The sequence below is a fragment of the Crocodylus siamensis genome, chromosome 1, assembly GCF_052110815.1.
Source record: "Crocodylus siamensis isolate JL-2025a chromosome 1, ASM5211081v1, whole genome shotgun sequence".
Classification (NCBI taxonomy): domain Eukaryota; kingdom Metazoa; phylum Chordata; order Crocodylia; family Crocodylidae; genus Crocodylus; species Crocodylus siamensis.
The window spans coordinates 426416972-426433412 of NC_143395.1; the positions used below are offsets into that span (position 1 = coordinate 426416972).

General features: G+C 49.9%; 1 protein-coding gene across 3 annotated transcripts in view; it reads left to right on the forward strand.

The window, feature by feature from the left end:
* ASXL2 (ASXL transcriptional regulator 2) overlaps positions 1-16441 on the forward strand; it is a 197710-nt gene that overhangs the window by 149825 nt on the left and 31444 nt on the right. For all 3 annotated transcript variants that reach the window (XM_090031189.1, XM_090031190.1, XM_090031192.1), the window contains 2 exons: positions 4045-4160; positions 14794-14920. In XM_090031189.1, coding sequence (XP_089887315.1) covers positions 4045-4160; positions 14794-14920 — 243 coding nt within the window. The remainder of the gene's footprint in view (positions 1-4044; positions 4161-14793; positions 14921-16441) is intronic.

A 16441-nucleotide genomic window follows, 5' to 3' on the forward strand; every position in this document is an offset into this window, starting at 1 on the left:
TCTTTCTGCCACATGCCAGGCTTGTACTTTCGGTCTCGATGGGTTTCAGAGGATGTGGTTTGTGCTCCTGCTGTTCTGGAGCTCAGGCAGTTGCAGCCGGCCTGTGTGTTCGGGGTTAGGCTGAGCCTCTCGGCTTTGTTCTCCGCAGGCCCAGCCTCTGCTTAGCTGAGAGCGGTACCTGCCGCTCCCCGGCAGCGTGGGGGACAGTACCTAGCGTGCCTGCACCGGCCCTCGCCCTTGGGAGCAGCCGCTTCGCAGTGAGCCAGGCCCTTCAGCGTGAGATGGAGGTGCAGCTTCCGAGAGCAGCAGGCCTGCCTTTAAAACACCTTCGCCACACGCTCCCTGTCCAACATCTCTCACTCACCTTTCAAAGAGAAACTCAAAGCGTCCCTGTCCTGCCTGTGGAGAGATGTCCCATGCCCCTAGTCCTGGTCTTCACCCTTCTCTGATCCCCTCTGACTCTGTACCGCCTTTCCTGCAATGGGGTCAGTGCCACCGGCAGTTTCCATACCAGCACCATTATCGTATGTTAGTTCACCGTCACGGCCCTTACGTATCCTGTCATCCTGTTTACCTGTCTGCCTTTGTGACCTAGCTGCCCACAATGATTAATCCCTTTCCTGAACAGTTAATTTAGAGCCCTGTTTGGTTTTCAGGTCACTTAAATTTTCCCCATAACTCGCACTGCTTTTCATTTATTGACATTTGAATTTATTACCATTGTGTTTCCTGTTCATCTTCCTTGATTAAGTCCCTCTGATTCTACACACCCCTCTCTGGTCCTGACTCTCGTATGAGACCTTTTGTCACCTGCAGATTTTCCTGCCTTTCTGCTCACGCCCTTCCAAAATGGTTAAGAGAGATGGAATAGCGCTAGGCCGAGTATGGAGCCTTGGAGAGCCCCATTGTTGATCTCTTGACATGATGAAAATCATCCGTTTAATCCTGCTTTTTACTTTCTTTCCATCTCCTACCCAGTTTTTGACCATTGCAATACTTGGCTTCTCAGCCCACAATTAATTATTTTTCTTAGTAGCCTATTCTTCAGGTTTATGGCTAAATAAACTCTACGAACCAGCTCTTACCTATCTGCTACCTTATTGAAATGTTCAGAGAATTTGAATACATTAGTGAGACATGATTTTCCTTTCTAGCAGCCACGCTGGTTCAACCAGTTACAGTTATGCTTTTCCAGATATTTTGTCATTCTTTTTCAGGCATCATGTCAGGCAGTTTGACAGGTACTGATTTTTGGCTCACTGCTTTTCAATTCTCTGGATCACTCTTCTAGCTTTTTTTTTAAATACAGGGATACCATTTGGCACCCACCAGCAGCTGATTTTAATAAAAAGTTACATACTTATTTTAGCAACTTGTAAACTCCGTAAGACCTCTTGATTACACCTTCTGACCTGGCAACATGTTGCTATTTAAATTACCAGCTTGTTTGAGAACCTTCTGTATGAAGTGTTTCTTCTCAAATGTATGAAGAGTTTTACTCCCTTCTTTTTTAGTTTTACTTTCTGTAAGTACATAAGGGGCGTACATCAGGATCTGGGGGAACGCCTGTTCACCAGAGCGCCCCAAGGGATGACAAGGTCCAGCGGTCACAAACTCCTCCAGCACCGTTTCAGGCTGGACACAAGGAAGAACTTCTTTACTGCCCGAGCCCCCAAGTCCTGGAACAGACTGCTGCCAGAGGTGGTGCAAGCACCTAGTCTGGACTCCTTCAAGAGACATTTGGACGTTTATCTTGCTGGGATCCTTTGACCCCAGCTGACTTCCTGCCCCTGGGGCGGGGGGCTGGACTCGATGATCTTCTGGGGTCCCTTCCAGCCCGAACATCTATGGAATCTATGAAATCTTTTTGACTACTCATCACATTTGACTGAAATTTCCCTTCTGTAGTTTAATGTTACAGTGTTAGTTTTTGGTACCATTTATCTCCCTAGGATGTTGAGTCTAATTATTTTGTGCCCACCATTAATTAGTAGCTCTCCTACATTTATTTCTTAACTCCTTTTTGTTACTTTAGACTTGAGACTAGTGTCACCTTGTGTGATCTAAAATCAGTCGTTTTGAGCAGCAATTGTTAAAAAGCCATTTGTCTAAACTGCGTCCCATGTGCCACCTGCTCAGTTTCTGTGCGAGTGGTGAAGTCTCCTGTGGATGTCCTGATAGCTTTTTAGATCCTTCAGCATCAGCACTGCTTTTACCCTATTTTTGCTTGGCAAGCTGGCTGCGTAGACATATTAACGTATTTGCATGTGTGCAGCTTGAGATCCTAGTGCAGCTATATGGTCCTGCTCTGCTTCAAATTTTGAACCTATGGGTTGTGTTAACTACAGCAGCTCTCACCCACTGCTGTTGGCCTAGTCTGTCTTCCCTGTGTAGTTCAAAGACAGGTGCCACCACAGCTCACTGGTTGCAGTTTTGGGTTCATAATGTCTGTTGTATCCAGGTAAGGTGTGCTAGTTCATGCCTTTTTGCTTGTAAGATTCTCACATTTGTGTACAGTCACTTAGCGAATTTACCTTTGAAGTAGTTCCTGTCTTTATTTGAATCCCCTTGCCATTTCCTGTCCCTGTAGCGGACTGCTTGTGTTCTCTTCAGGGGGCGGCAGGATTTGGCGCTGGCTGCTGCTTGAACGGCCCCAGACAGAGCCGAGGCTGTTCAGGCAGCTGTGACAGCACGTCCCCACAGGTCTCCCTAACTTGTCGCCACTGGACAGGCTAGGAGGGAGCCAGTTGCTCTCCCCCCTCCTTGGAGTCAGGGAGGGAGAGTGGAGGATTGTGAGATATTGGGCATCCTGCATCGCACCACATGAACTTGAACAGGCATTACACCTGACACCAGAAAACCTCACTCTCCAGCAAAGCTGCTGTTAGAAGGAGCTAACAGTTTGTAGCAGAATCACTGTGCTTTTCCCACCACAAACCACTTGAACACCTGTACGCTTGCATTGTGTGTGAGGTAAGGGCACGTTTCCTAGCACAAAAGTCCATGGCCATAGAAACCTGGAGAGGACTGTCTTTAGCTTATGGACTGCTCATCAGTCATTCCTATGTTGCACTGACCCCACCTAGTTGCTTAACCGTGGCTAACCTGGTCTGTTGAGTACATGGTTTTTCATGTATGTACTCTTTGCAATTTCAGTATAGGCAAAACTGAGCAGAATGAATGGAAATGAGTGGGAAGAGTGAGCTGGCTGCCCCTTAGTAGAGAAGCTCCTTCCCTTGCGTGTCACACCAAATTTGGTGCTCTCAGAGCAAATTTGCTTGAGCGTCTGGTCCCAGGCAGGTACATAAGCACCATGTGCACAGCTATGGTTGAGGTCTCTGCAGACAGTTCCCTTCCCTGGGTATTTGGTGTAGTGGTACCCCTCAAGGCCTACTTCATGTGGAGTTTGTTGCATAACTCCACAGGCCTCGGAAGGATCTACTGATACAATCCCCAGCTTAGTAACAGCCTGAGATCTTGTGGGGCATATTGAAGACATACCTCAAGAAAACGGATGCCAAGAAACCTCAAGACATACCTCAAGAAAACTGTGGCTCAAAGACTTGACTCTTAAGTCACTTCAGGACCCATTCGTGAGGCGTGGTAGAGATCATTCTTTAATCAAGGGATGGCCAACAGTGGTGATGATGCCGATGATGATAAAAGGACCTTTCTGTTTCACACCTCTGTGATTCTCTTAGATCTTCCTAGGAATATGAGAGTATGGGGCTCATGTTGTGCTTTCCCTGCTTTCAACTCTGCTTACTTGTTCAGGTTCCCTCTCTTAGCTCCACAGTGGTGCAGAGTTTGTCTGGGTGCCGGACATAATGCCATTACCTGCCCTCTCTGAACTGCAGTTCTATAGGGAAATAAAATTAAACAGTTCCCCACACAGAAAGTAGCATTTCCTACAGGTGCAGCTTTCGCAGCCTCCCTTGGGACAGTCCTGGGGCCCAGCCCCTGAGTGTGGGCATGTAAAGGGTTGATTTTCATCTACAACCAATGTAATTACCTCTCTGTTTTTTCTCTCTCCTGTTTCTCCAGTATCATCTAGACTGTCACAGGCATCTGCCTCCCAGTCGGGCTGCCCGTCTCCTTCTATCCAAGCGGGTAAAGTCATCTCACCATCCCAGAAACACAGCAAGAAGGCACTCAAACAGGTAAGCAGGATCCTCGATGTTCTAGAGCTTCAGTTTAAAGAGCAAAGTTGCTTTATTTTTCCTAAGAAGTTCCATTTTAGATGCAGATGGTCTGTGCCGGACCTCAGGTGTGACTGAGAGTGCTTGGCGTTTGACTGAATACGGCTGCCTGTGCTGAGAGCTCCATCCATCATCCTCTGTTGGCTGCAGTCATTTCTCATTTAGGGGATAGTGAGGTGCAAAACTCTACACTTGCCTCTTTCTCTGATTTTCCCGAGTTTTTCACAGCAGCTCGTGTCCCTTTGAGAGAAGCTCTCACTGAATAACAGCTCTTGGTGGTGGTGTGTTTTGATGTTCCTCCTATCCCAGCTGCATGTACATATTTTGCCTGCATGTTCAATGCGTGCTTTCAACTCCAAGCAGTTCCCTGGCTCTGGTGCATTGGGCCTCTGCTGTGGCATTTTGAACCAGTTAATCCCAAACTGGAAGAATGCCTGTCTTGTGTGTACTGCATTTACCAAGCGTGCACGGGATAGCGGTGTTTTGTGTGTGTTGGACATTCTTTTTCTTTCCATAAAAAAGCTGATAAACTAGTCCACTGAGTGTCTTATCTGCAGGTGTTCCCCCTGATGGCTGGTTCAGTTTCCAATGGCTCCAACAAAGGAAATGCTCTTTCAGTATCCGTTTCAGCCTTTAGTGAAACAGCCGGTTTTAGGGAATATGAGACGAAGTGTGGACGAAGTGCTAGACAAAGTTTGCAGAACATTTATACAGACAACCACAGACCATCTCATCCTCCGAATAGGTTTTTCCTCTATCCCACCCAGTCTGTTTCATAGATTTCATAGACATTAGGGCTGGAAGGGACCTCGGGAGATCATCGAGTCCAACCCCCTGCCCAAAGGGCAGGAAGTCAGCTGGGTTCATAGGATCCCAGCAAGATAAGCATCCAATTTACTCTTGAAGGTGTTCAATGTAGGTGCTTGAACCACCTCCGCTGGCAGACTGTTCCAGACCTTGGGGGCTCGGACAGGAAAGAAATTCTTCCTTATGTCCAGCCTGAAACGGTCTTGCAGGAGTTTGTGACCGTTCGACCTCGTCATCCCTTGGGGCGCTCTGGTGAACAGACGTTCCCCCAGATCCTGGCGGTCACCCCTGATAAACTTATAGCTAGCCATCAGATCACCCCTGAGCCTGCACTTTTCCAGGCTAAAGAGTCCCATGGCTCTCAGCCTGTCATCGTAAGATCTGTTTTCCTGACCTCTGATCATGCGCGTGGCTCTCCTCTGGCTCTCTCAAGCTTCTCCACATCCTTTTTGAATTGTGGAGCCCAAAACTGGACGCAGGACTCCAGCTGCGGCCTCACCAAGGCCAAGTACAAGGGGAGAATGACATCCCGGGATTTGCTCAAGAAGCATCTATGGATGCACGCCAGCGTTTTGGTTGCTTTACTAGCCGCAGCATCGCATTGCAGGCTCATGTTCATGGTGTGGTCAATGATGACCCCCAAGTCTCTTTCTTCTGTAGTGCTAACCAACGTAGCACTGCCGAGCCTATAAGGATGCTGCAGGTTTTTCCTCCCAAGGTGGAGAACCTTGCATTTATCAGTGTTAAACACCACGAGGTTCTCGTCTGCCCATTTGCTGAGCTTGTCCAGGTCAGCCTGGATCACCCGCCTATCTTGTGGCGTGGATGCTTTGCCCCAAAGTTTGGTGTCATCGGCGAACTTGGCCAGTCCACTCCTGACTCCAATGTCCACATCGTTAATGAAGATGTTGAACAGTATGGGTCCCAGGACAGAGCCTTGAGGGACCCCACTGGTCACAGGGCACCACGATGAGTGACTGCCATCAATCACAACCCTCTGGGTCCGACCACGGAGCCAATTTCCCAGCCAGCGGATCGTGGTGGAGCCAAGGCCACAACTGGGCAGTTTGGCCAAGAGGTGATCATGGGATACCAGATCAAAAGCTTTTTTGAAGTCAAGATATATGACATCAATCTCTTCTCCCTTGTCCAGGTGATAGGTCACCTGGTCATAGAAGGAAATGAGATTGGTCAAACAAGACCTACCCGCAACAAACCCGTGCTGGCTGTCCCTTAGGATGTTAGCCTGGGCCAGTCCCTCAAGGATGGCCTCCTTAATAAACTTTTCTAAGATCTTCCCCAGGATAGAAGTCAGGCTAATGGGCCTGTAGTTAGCTGGATCCACTCTCCTCCCTTTCTTGAAGATCGGCACCACATTGGCCCTCTTCCAGTCTTCAGGCACTGCACCAGGAGTTTTCAAAGACCCGTGCCAGGGGCTGGGCTATGACGCTCGCCAGCTCCTTGAGTACCCTGGGGTGCAGGTTGTCAGGGCCGACTGACTTGAAGGTATCCAGCTTCTCAAGGTGTTCCTTCACGAGGTCAGCATTGATGGAGGGTAGGGGATCCCCATCACCCGGATCTCCCTGTCCCATAGCAGGCATGGGCGTCCCGTGGGACTGATGAAAGACTGACGCAAAGTACCTATTTAATAGGTTGGCTTTTTCCTGGGCGTCAGTTGTCAGTTGCCCCATCTGGTTCAGCAGGGGTCCAACATTGCCCTTGCTTTTCCTCCGGCTCCCCACATATCTGAAAAAGGACTTTTTGTTGTCCTTGATGCCTGAAGCTAGTTGGAGTTCAGTTGCAGCCTTGGCTTTCGTGGTTTGGTCCTGCAGGACCGGACCAGCGCGGAGTAATCCTCTTTGGAGGTGAATCCCGTCCTCCATCCTTTGTAGGCTTTCCTTTTTAGCCACAGGAGGTCCGCTAGGTCTCTGGAGAGCCGGGGGGCTGCTGTGTCTTCATGCTGCCTTTCCTCCGTGTTGGAATAGATTTAGCTTGTGCACTGAGGATCGCTTCCTTGAGAAGCAACCACTCTTCTTGAACTCCCATCTCCCTGGGGTCATGGTCCCTGAGGGCCTGACCGACAAGCCTCTTGAGCTTATCAAAGTCGGCTTTTCTGAAGTCAAGGACTTATAGATTCATAGATTCATAGATGCTAGGGTCGGAAGGGACCTCAATAGATCATCGAGTCCGACCCCCTGCATAAGCAGGAAAGAGTGCTGGGCCTACATTACCCCAGCTAGATACACATCCAACCTTCTCTTGAATACCCCCAGGGTAGGGGAGAGCACCACCTCCCTTGGGAGCCCGTTCCAGACCCTGGCCACTCGAACTGTGAAGAAGTTCCTCCTAATATCCAATCTAAATCTGCTCTCCTCTAGCTTGTGGCCATTATTTCTTGTAACCCCCGGGGGCGCCTTGGTGAATAAATACTCACCAATTCCATTCTGTGCCCCCCTGACGAACTTATAGGCAGCCACCAGGTCGCCTCTCAACCTTCTCTTGCAGAGGCTGAAAAGGTCGAGTTTCTCTAATCTCTCCTCGTAGGGCTTGGCCTGCAGGCCCTTAACCATACGAGTGGCCCTTCTCTGGACCCTCTCCAGGTTATCCGCATCTTTCTTGAAGTGCGGCGCCCAGAATTGCACGCAGTACTCCAGCTGCGGTCTGACCAGCGCCCGATAGAGGGGAAGTATCACCTCCTTGGACCTATTTGTCATGCATCTGCTGATGCACGATAAAGTGCCATTGGCTTTTCTGATGGTTTCGTCACACTGCCGACTCATGTTCATCTTGGAGTCTACTAGGACTCCAAGATCCCTTTCCACTTCCGTGCCACCCAGCAGGTCATTTCCTAGGCTGTAGGTGTGCTGGACATTTTTCCTCCCTAGATGCAGCACTTCGCATTTCTCCTTGTTGAACTGCATTCTGTTGTTTTCTGCCCACTTGTCTAACCTGTCCAGGTCTGCTTGCAGCTGTTCCCTGCCCTCCGGCGTGTCCACTTCGCCCCATAGCTTAGTGTCATCTGCAAACTTGGACAGAGTACATTTCACCCCCTCGTCCAAGTCGCTGATGAAGACATTAAAGAGTATCGGTCCAAGCACCGAGCCCTGCGGGACCCCACTGCCCACACTCTTCCAGGTCGAAACCGACCCATCCACCACAACTCTCTGGGTGCGACCCTCCAGCCAATTCTCCACCCACCGGACTGTGCAGTCATCCAAGTCACAGCCCCTTAACTTGTTCACCAGTATGGGGTGGGATACCGTATCAAAGGCCTTCCTGAAGTCCAAGTATACGACATCCACCCCTCCTCCTGCGTCGAGGCGTTTTGTGACCTGGTCATAAAAAGAGACTAGATTGGTCAGGCACGATCTACCTGCCACGAACCCGTGCTGGTTTCCCCTCAGCATAATTTGTCCTGCCGGGCTCTCACAAATGTGAGCCTTGATGATTTTCTCAAAGATTTTGCCAAGGATGGAGGTGAGACTGACTGGCCTATAGTTACCCGGGTCCTCCTTCCTCCCCTTCTTGAAAATGGGAACCACATTGGCCCTTTTCCAGTCCTCCGGGACTTGACCCGTGCGCCACGAGCATTCAGATATTCCCGCCAGTGGCTCTGCAATGATGTCGGCCAGTGCCTTCAGTACCCTCGGATGGAGCTCATCCGGGCCTGCCGACTTAAAGGCATCCAGTTCCTCCAAGTGACCCTGCACCACCTCAGGGTCCACGCATGGAAGTCTGGTGCCTTGCTGCTGCCTCCCTACACTCCCCGTGAGAGACTTGTCGTGCCTCTCGCTTAGGAGCACTGAGGCGAAGAACTCGTTGAGGAGTTCAGCCTTGTCCCCTCTGTCCGTCACCAATTGTTTCTGCCCATTTAGCAGGGGTCCTATTCCTCCCTGGGCCTTCCTTTTACTCCCTATATATCTAAAAAACAATTTCTTATTGTCTTTTACTTGGGTTGCCATCCTCAGCTCCATGGTAGCTTTGGCCTGTCTAACTGCCTCCCTACAAGCACGAGCAGAAGACTTCTGTGTTGCTGAATGACTTGCCAGCTTTATGGCGGATGGTGAAGGTGATCAGCTCGTGGTTGCTGTCACCCAGCTTCCCATCGATCTCTAGGTCGCCGATTAGGTCGTCCCCCATAGCCAGTACCAGGTCGAGCAGCGCTTTGCCTCTCGTTGGCCCATAGACTTCTTGAGTCAGGTAGAGGTCATCCACGCACCTGTCTGTCCAGCTAAGAAGCCACTGTCAGGACTAAAGTCGGCAAGCAGAGCAGGTCTGTAGGGTTGAAGGCAGAGGAAGGGATCCTCCTTTTTTCACTCCCTGTGGTTCGCTCCAGTGTCAGTTCTTCTTGTTCTGTCTGGCAGAGGTCATAGTTTGTAGGGTTGGAAGGGACCTGAGCAGATCATCTAGTCCGACCCCCCGCCATTGCAAGAAAGAGTACTGGGGTCAAACTACCCCAGCAAGGTGTACACAAGCCTCCTCTTAAGGACCCCCAGGGTAGGTTCCAGCACCACTTCTCTTGGAAGTTGGTTCCAGATCCTAGCCGCCCTGACCGTGAAGTCGCGCCTCCTGATGTCTAACCTAAACCTACCCTCTGCCAGCTTGTGACCGTTATTCCTGGTCACTCCTGGCAGTGCTTGGGGGAACACAGACTCCCCCAGTGCCCACTGGTCCCCTCTGACTAGTTTGTAACAGGCCACCAGATCCCCTCTCAGTCTTCTCTTGTGAAGGCTGAACAGGTTCAGGTCCCGTAGCCTCTCCTCGTAGGGCCTGCCCTGCTGCCCTCTCATCATGAGAGTGGCCTCCTGTGGACCCTCTCCATGTTGTCCACATCCCTCCTGAAGTGCGGCGCCCAGAACTGGACGCAGGACTCCAGCTGCGGCCTGACCAGTGTCGCACAGAGGGGGAGGATCACCTCCCTGGACCTGCTTGAGATGTATCTGTGGATGCATGCCAAGGTGCGGTTGGCCTTCCTGACCGCATCCCCACACTGCCGGCCCATGTTCATCTTGGAGCCAGTGAAGATCCTTTTCTGCCTCTGCACTGATGAGAAGGGAGTTCCCCAGCCTGTAGGTGTGCTGCTGGTTCTTCCTTCCCAGGTGCAGCACCTTGCACTTGTCAGTGTTGAATCCCATCCTATTCTCGTCTGCCCACCCCTGTAACCTGTCTAGGTCCGATTGCAGCCTATCCCTCCCTTCTAGTGTGCCCACATCCCCCCAGATCTTAGTATCATCAGCAAATTTAAATTTGAACAGGGTGCTTTTTACCCCCTTGTCCAAGTCACTGATGAAGATGTTGAACAGCGCGGGCCGGAGGACCGAGCCCTGGGGGACCCCACTGCCCACGTCTCTCCAGGTTGAACATGACCCGTGCACCACCACTCTCTGGTGCGGCCCTCCAGCCAGTTGGCGACACGTCTGACTGTGGGTGTCGACACCACAGCCCCCAGTTTGTTGATGAGAACAGGGTGAGAGACAGTGTCGAAGGCCTTCCGAAAGTCCAGGAAGACGATGTCCACTGCTACCCCTGCATCTAAGGATTTGGTGACCTGGTCATTTGGGGGATCCCCATCTCCACTGGGACATGGATGGAGTTGAACCATGGATGGGTGTGCTAAGCAGATCCAAGAGGCCCTATGTCTACCTCATTTCTCTTATCCAGTTTTCCAGTGTTCCCCCAATAGGATTCTGGGTACTGATGCCTAGAACAGTCTCTGAAAGTTTGGAACTGCTTGAATGTAACGTTCCCGAGTTTAATCATTATGTCTGTACTAACTGAGAAACGCCGTCACATTGTGGGTAGGGAGTCTCCCAAAACACTACACTGTTTGTTGCATCTTGACTCCGATGGGACGTTGTTGTGTGCACCAGTTAAAGAGCACTGGAAAGAGACCAGAGCCTTTCCCTTTATACACTGGTAACAGCTCGGGCAGTAGTTGAACCATTGTCACCTGCAATACTTGAAAGAATTCACTGACAGAAAAAAGCTCCATTGAATCCAGATCTTAAATCTCCCACCTTTTCCCGTAATATAATTCTTAACACAAGCCACAGAAGTTGCAACAAGTAGACAGGATGGACAAGGACGCATCTAGAGATGCCAGAAGGAGACAGAACTGGGACTGCGAGTGCAAGGGTAGAGGACACAACTCTTGCTTCAAGTCTCTTCCTATGATCCTTCTGTATGTGCAGGTTACTTACTACACATGTACTGAGCCCACAAGAGTGTGAGAAGTGAAGACCTGGTACCTCTTGTAGCCTGGGCTAGGAAATGAATTGCATGTAAATGGCTGGACACAGCTCTCCTCCAGCTCGGAGGTCAACAGATACTGGATTTGTGAGAACCTGAGAGGAGAGGAAACAAATATCTTTTACTGGGCCAATTATGTAGTTGGTTATATGTTAGATAATGTTTTGGGCACAAAATGCCCTTCCTCGGGACATAGGGTACCACAGGAAATAAATAGGGTGCGCAAGACCCAAGCTGTAGAGCACATTTCAGATCAAAGCTAATGCTGTGCTGTGAATTGCACGGAGGAAGTAGCGTAGCAGCCAGCGCAGTTCCTGGAGTACCAGTGTAATATGCCACTGTCATGCAGCTCGGCAGGCTGCTGCCTTCTGTACTAGCTGAAGTTTCCAGCTGGTCTTCAGGCAAAGTCCCAAGTAAAGAGAATTATTCTTATTGAAGCTGCAGTGAAAAACGTATCGATAGCCCTGATGAGGTTCTGCAGCTTGCCAGAGAGCCCACGTTAGTGAGAAAAATAGCACCTGCAGTAGTGTGGATGTAAGCCAGGAACTAGGGCCCACTAGGACTCCTAAATTGCAAATAGAAAGGCCCCCGTCCTCCCCTTGGTTGAGAAGGTGCATGTTCCTCCATCACTCCTGCCAGTGCTCTCTGCTCTGCCGGTGTGATCTCAGCCGGCCCTGGCTGGCGGACTCCACCCTGCTCCCACCAGACCGCAGACCTTGGCAAGGCCTTTGGAGAGCTCCGGCATGACCCCTCGCAGGTCTCATTGCCCCAGGCTGGAACCTGCTCCCTCCCTCCTCCGTTCGCCTCGTGAAGCCACTGAAGGCCTGAGGTGAAAGAATCTGGACCGGGCGTGCCACACGACCCCGTAACCTTCTTGGGTCTCCCCAAGTGGAGAAGGAAGCTGCCCGAGTACAGCTGGCCTGCAGGTGTGTCACAGCCTGGTGATTGCTGGGCTCAGAGGCTGTTAGCAGGTCCAGAAACAGCAAGGACTTTGAGGGGCAGATCCTGGTCCCCCACGCAGCAGCCAGCTGAGGTGACTACACAAGGGGTACTCTGACATGGAAGAGCCCTCACAGCATGGCATATGTAGTCCCTTCCTCCCTGACTGACTTCTCAGTTGTGGCCCAGGAAAGTGCGGTGCCTGCCAAGGCCAGTCTGCCGTTGTGCCCCACAAGACCAGCCCCCATGCTTGCAGTAATGCCTGATGGATCTTTTCCTTCGCGTGATCTGGTGCAGAGGTGTTGTGTGTGGTTTTTTATCTGGATGAAACGGAGAGCAATACACGGTTTTAGGTTGGAGGGAAAAAGCTGTACTGATCAGTCTGCTGGGAGCAGCTTTGGGCAGACGAGATACCGAGTGATGCAAGTGCAGGGCGCTCAGGAAAAGCACCGGTCTCGCCCTGCAGAGGCCTGTTTGTTTCAGAGCTGCTCTCTGCACATGGCTCTTGCTCAGGTGCACACTTCCATGCATCAAAGCTGGTAACGTCAGGAGGCAGGTTAACAAGGAGAGGAGGAGAGAGGCACAAAAGGAAACAAAGAAAATGAGCCTTCCAGGAAATGGTCTGTAACTGGGGCAAGCTGTTTTCAACCTGCTGTTTTGCAATACAGCCAGGATGCCAGACACATCAGGCAGCTTTCAGGGCTGCATTTTTGTTTAACTCTTTGAGGAACCGCACATGCATGTTTTGGAGGTATTTACAGAGCGCTTCCACAGTCACATGGAAACACCTTTTTGCCTCTCACCATGGCAGCTGCAGCATTTGTCAGCTGCAACTTTCCCTTTTTCCTTACTTTTTTAATGGAGTGTTACTTTTTTCAGAACAGCTTAAGGGGATGCCGTAATTTAAGACCAGGCCCAGCACGTAGGTGTTGTAAAAAAAACAGTTTTTTACAAGTGCAAATGCCAGTTTAAATTGTGACATACGAAGTCATATGAGCAAGCACAAGAAGAGGCTGGTATGCTCCCCCTAGCCCAGTATGCTCTGGACAGTATTTGGTACCAGCTGCTTTGAAGGAAAGGGCAAAGCCCCTGCAGTTTGGCAGTGGTAGAGTAGCCTGCTCGCAGGGGATGTTGATCAGTCAGAGGTTAGCTCCAACTCTGAAGCAGGAGGGTTTTGTAGCGTTTCTTGTCTCAGCTAATCGAACAGGGGGTGTGCATTATCCATGTCAATGCCAAGTGATTTTTAATCCCACTTAGCTGTTGTAACGCAGTGAGTCCAGGAGGTTAGTCATGCCACAGCAGAGAGAACCTCCGCTTACTGGTTTGAAATGCGTTGTGTGCCAGGTTTTGTTGAGCGTCCCCTGTAAACGGGAGCCTGCAGTCTTGCCACTGTTCACGAAGCTGCGTACATCTCTCATGCGCTCCGTTCTCGTTCAGACCACACAGCCCTGATCTTTCCAGTTGCTCTTCGCAGAGAAGAGTCTCCTGCCTCCAGTTGCATCCAGCGTGTGCCCTCTCTGGACCCCTCATCCTTTCTCAGAGACACCGACTAGAACTGACTCTGCATCCAGGCAGTAGTGTCCCACTGGTTTATCTAACGGCAATGTGCTTTTCTCAGTTGGACTTCCCATCCCATTCTTAGTTTCCACCTTACGCATGGCCTGCCAGAGGCTATGCTGCTCTTTTTTGGCTTTCTTTGAGCTGGATCTCTGTTTTCTGAAGCTGTCTCTTTGGCTTAACTCGTGAACTTTACCATTTAACCAAACCGTTTTATTTCCTGACCTCATATCGCTTCTCATCAGATGTGTACATTTCCCAGCACTCTGCTCTAGTGGCTTTAATGGTTAAAAAAAACCAAAACCCTTCCACTAATACTTAATGCCACTGTGAACATTTCTGAGGAACTGACTCCCCTGAGGAGGCTGGGAGTAAATGCTGTTACTGTTTGCTTACTGTTACCTAGTAGCAACCTTAACAGTTAAAAGTTGTTTAGGACTGAATTGAGAACGACTTCTCTTTAGGTCAGTAGTTTTCAACCTTTTCAGGCTGAAGGCACCGCTCGAAAATACAAGCTTTTAGCTTTCACTTGTTTTTTTGACTATAGAAAAAAGATAGAGCAATTCTTTTATTGCAAAGAACTTGGAGAGATCACAGCAGGTCCAAAAGCTTTTAAAATGATTCCTACATGATATCTCTGGGCTATTGTGTGAACCATGTTTGCACACCTAACAGTGTTACCAGTGCGTGGCACCCTAGAAAAGGTCTCAACACATCCCATGACACCTTGGTTGGGAATCAGTGCTTTAGGTCCCCTAGTACCAGCGGTTCCAAGAAAACATTACAGTGAAGGTGTTGCGAGCCTGCTCCCTGAACCTTATCCTGTTGCTGTATTGAATTTATATGCAGAAAAACGCCCTTAAAATACAGTATTTAAGTACCTCTGAAGTAATGGGTTGATTTCTAGAGCTCTTTTAAAGCCGTTACTGAAAAGTGCTAGCAGATGCCAGCATTACTTGCTGTACAGAGAGCTGCTTGATTTGCATGGTAGCAATTAAGAGCTTGATTTGAAAAGCCTTGTCCTTCTGTTCTCTCTCTCCAGGCTCTGAAGCAACAGCAACAGAAGCAACAGCAACAGCAATGCAGAGCAGGTATGCCTGTGTCCTCTAAGCAACACATCCTGCTGAAGGCTGTGAAGGCAGCTGGTGACTCCACACCTGCTAAATCAGGTACGAGACAGCAATCAATTCTTGTGCTTTCTCTAACTGTCATGTCTCTCCAACTGACTTCTTGGGTTTAGGAGACGATGGAGGGAGAGGAAGCCCTGGTTTCCCAGGCTGTTCTTGTTTATTAACTGCTTCAGCTGCTGTTCTTTTGGCCTGGTCTCTTCTAGGGAAATGCATTGTGAGAGGGGAAAAAATAGACTTCAGTGCCTGAAGGAACCATTTTAATCTTTTAGTATGAGCTCCAGCACAACATAGCCCAAAAGGTTTCACTTGGTGGTTCTTATTTCAAACCCATAAATCCTAGTAGTGTTGACATGAATCTTATAGAAAGATATTCCATCTTGCTTTAGGGGCTTGAAGTACTGGTGACTGCAGTGCATTTCTTTGACATGGTGTTCAGTAAAATACCAGGGCCTGTCGCAGCGTAGCATGGCATCTCCAGTGTGCATGTGAGGAGACCTGGAGTTGTCATTACAATCCCTCACTGCTAGCTTGGGATACATGAAGAAGAAAAAGGAGCATGTCCAGTCAGTGCAAATCCATACTTGCTCCCCTCCAAATGAAACATCATTTCCTGGCATCACAAAGGCACCTGTGATGCAGACTGATAACCTAGGAAAAACTTCTTCACAGTCAGGGTGTGCAGACTGTGGAATAAGCTCCCTCCAGAAGTGATGCAATTGCCTACCCTGGATGTTTTCAGGAGAAGACTGGACGGTCACCTCTCTGGGGTCACTTGACCCATTGTCTTTCCTGCTTGGTGCAGGGGGCTGGACCCGATGATCTTCCGAGGTCCCTTCCAGCCCCTAACGTCTATGAACTTTGTCATGAAGAGAGCCGTTAACTGCAGAGAGTATCAGTGCAATGGGTATTAGCACTAATCTTAGTGTTGTGATGGCACCAAGACCCCACTGTACAGAGGGCTGTAAAACACAGGGCAAAAGATGAGCCTTGCCACAAAGAGCTTACAGTCTATGGCATGAGCCAGCAGATGGGTACAGAGAGCAGGCAGCGTAGGGGACAAAGAGACATTGTTGGTGTGGGACAGCTTTCTGCTCTCAGACCTGCCTGATGATATGACTCCACTGGGGCTCCATGTTGAATGCTGGACTTCTGCTTGGCTGTGCAGAGTTAAGGAGAATTTGGTTCTCCCTTTGGCTTGCTTCTTCAGAGCCACGTGTGTCTGCTTATTCCCTCGTAGGCCCCTAAGGAGACCCACACCAGAAGCAGACTGGTCTGCCTTTGCGTGCTGCTCGAGTGCTGCTGGAACGTGCCACATGACAGCTGTTCAGACAAATGCAGGGTTGAGGCTATACTGCATATGTAAGCCGAATTACCAGCTGTGCTTCCTGCACCATTCGCCAGGGAAGTACCAGACAATGTTGGCGCTCAAACTGTCTCCAGCCAGCTTGGAAGTTAAAGCACTGTTGAGAAGAAGGGGAGGGAAGTCAGCTTCTTGGAGGTGGTTCCCAAATCTCTACTACGGTGTGCTGGCCCACATGACTGGGAAGCCAGCGTGGACGG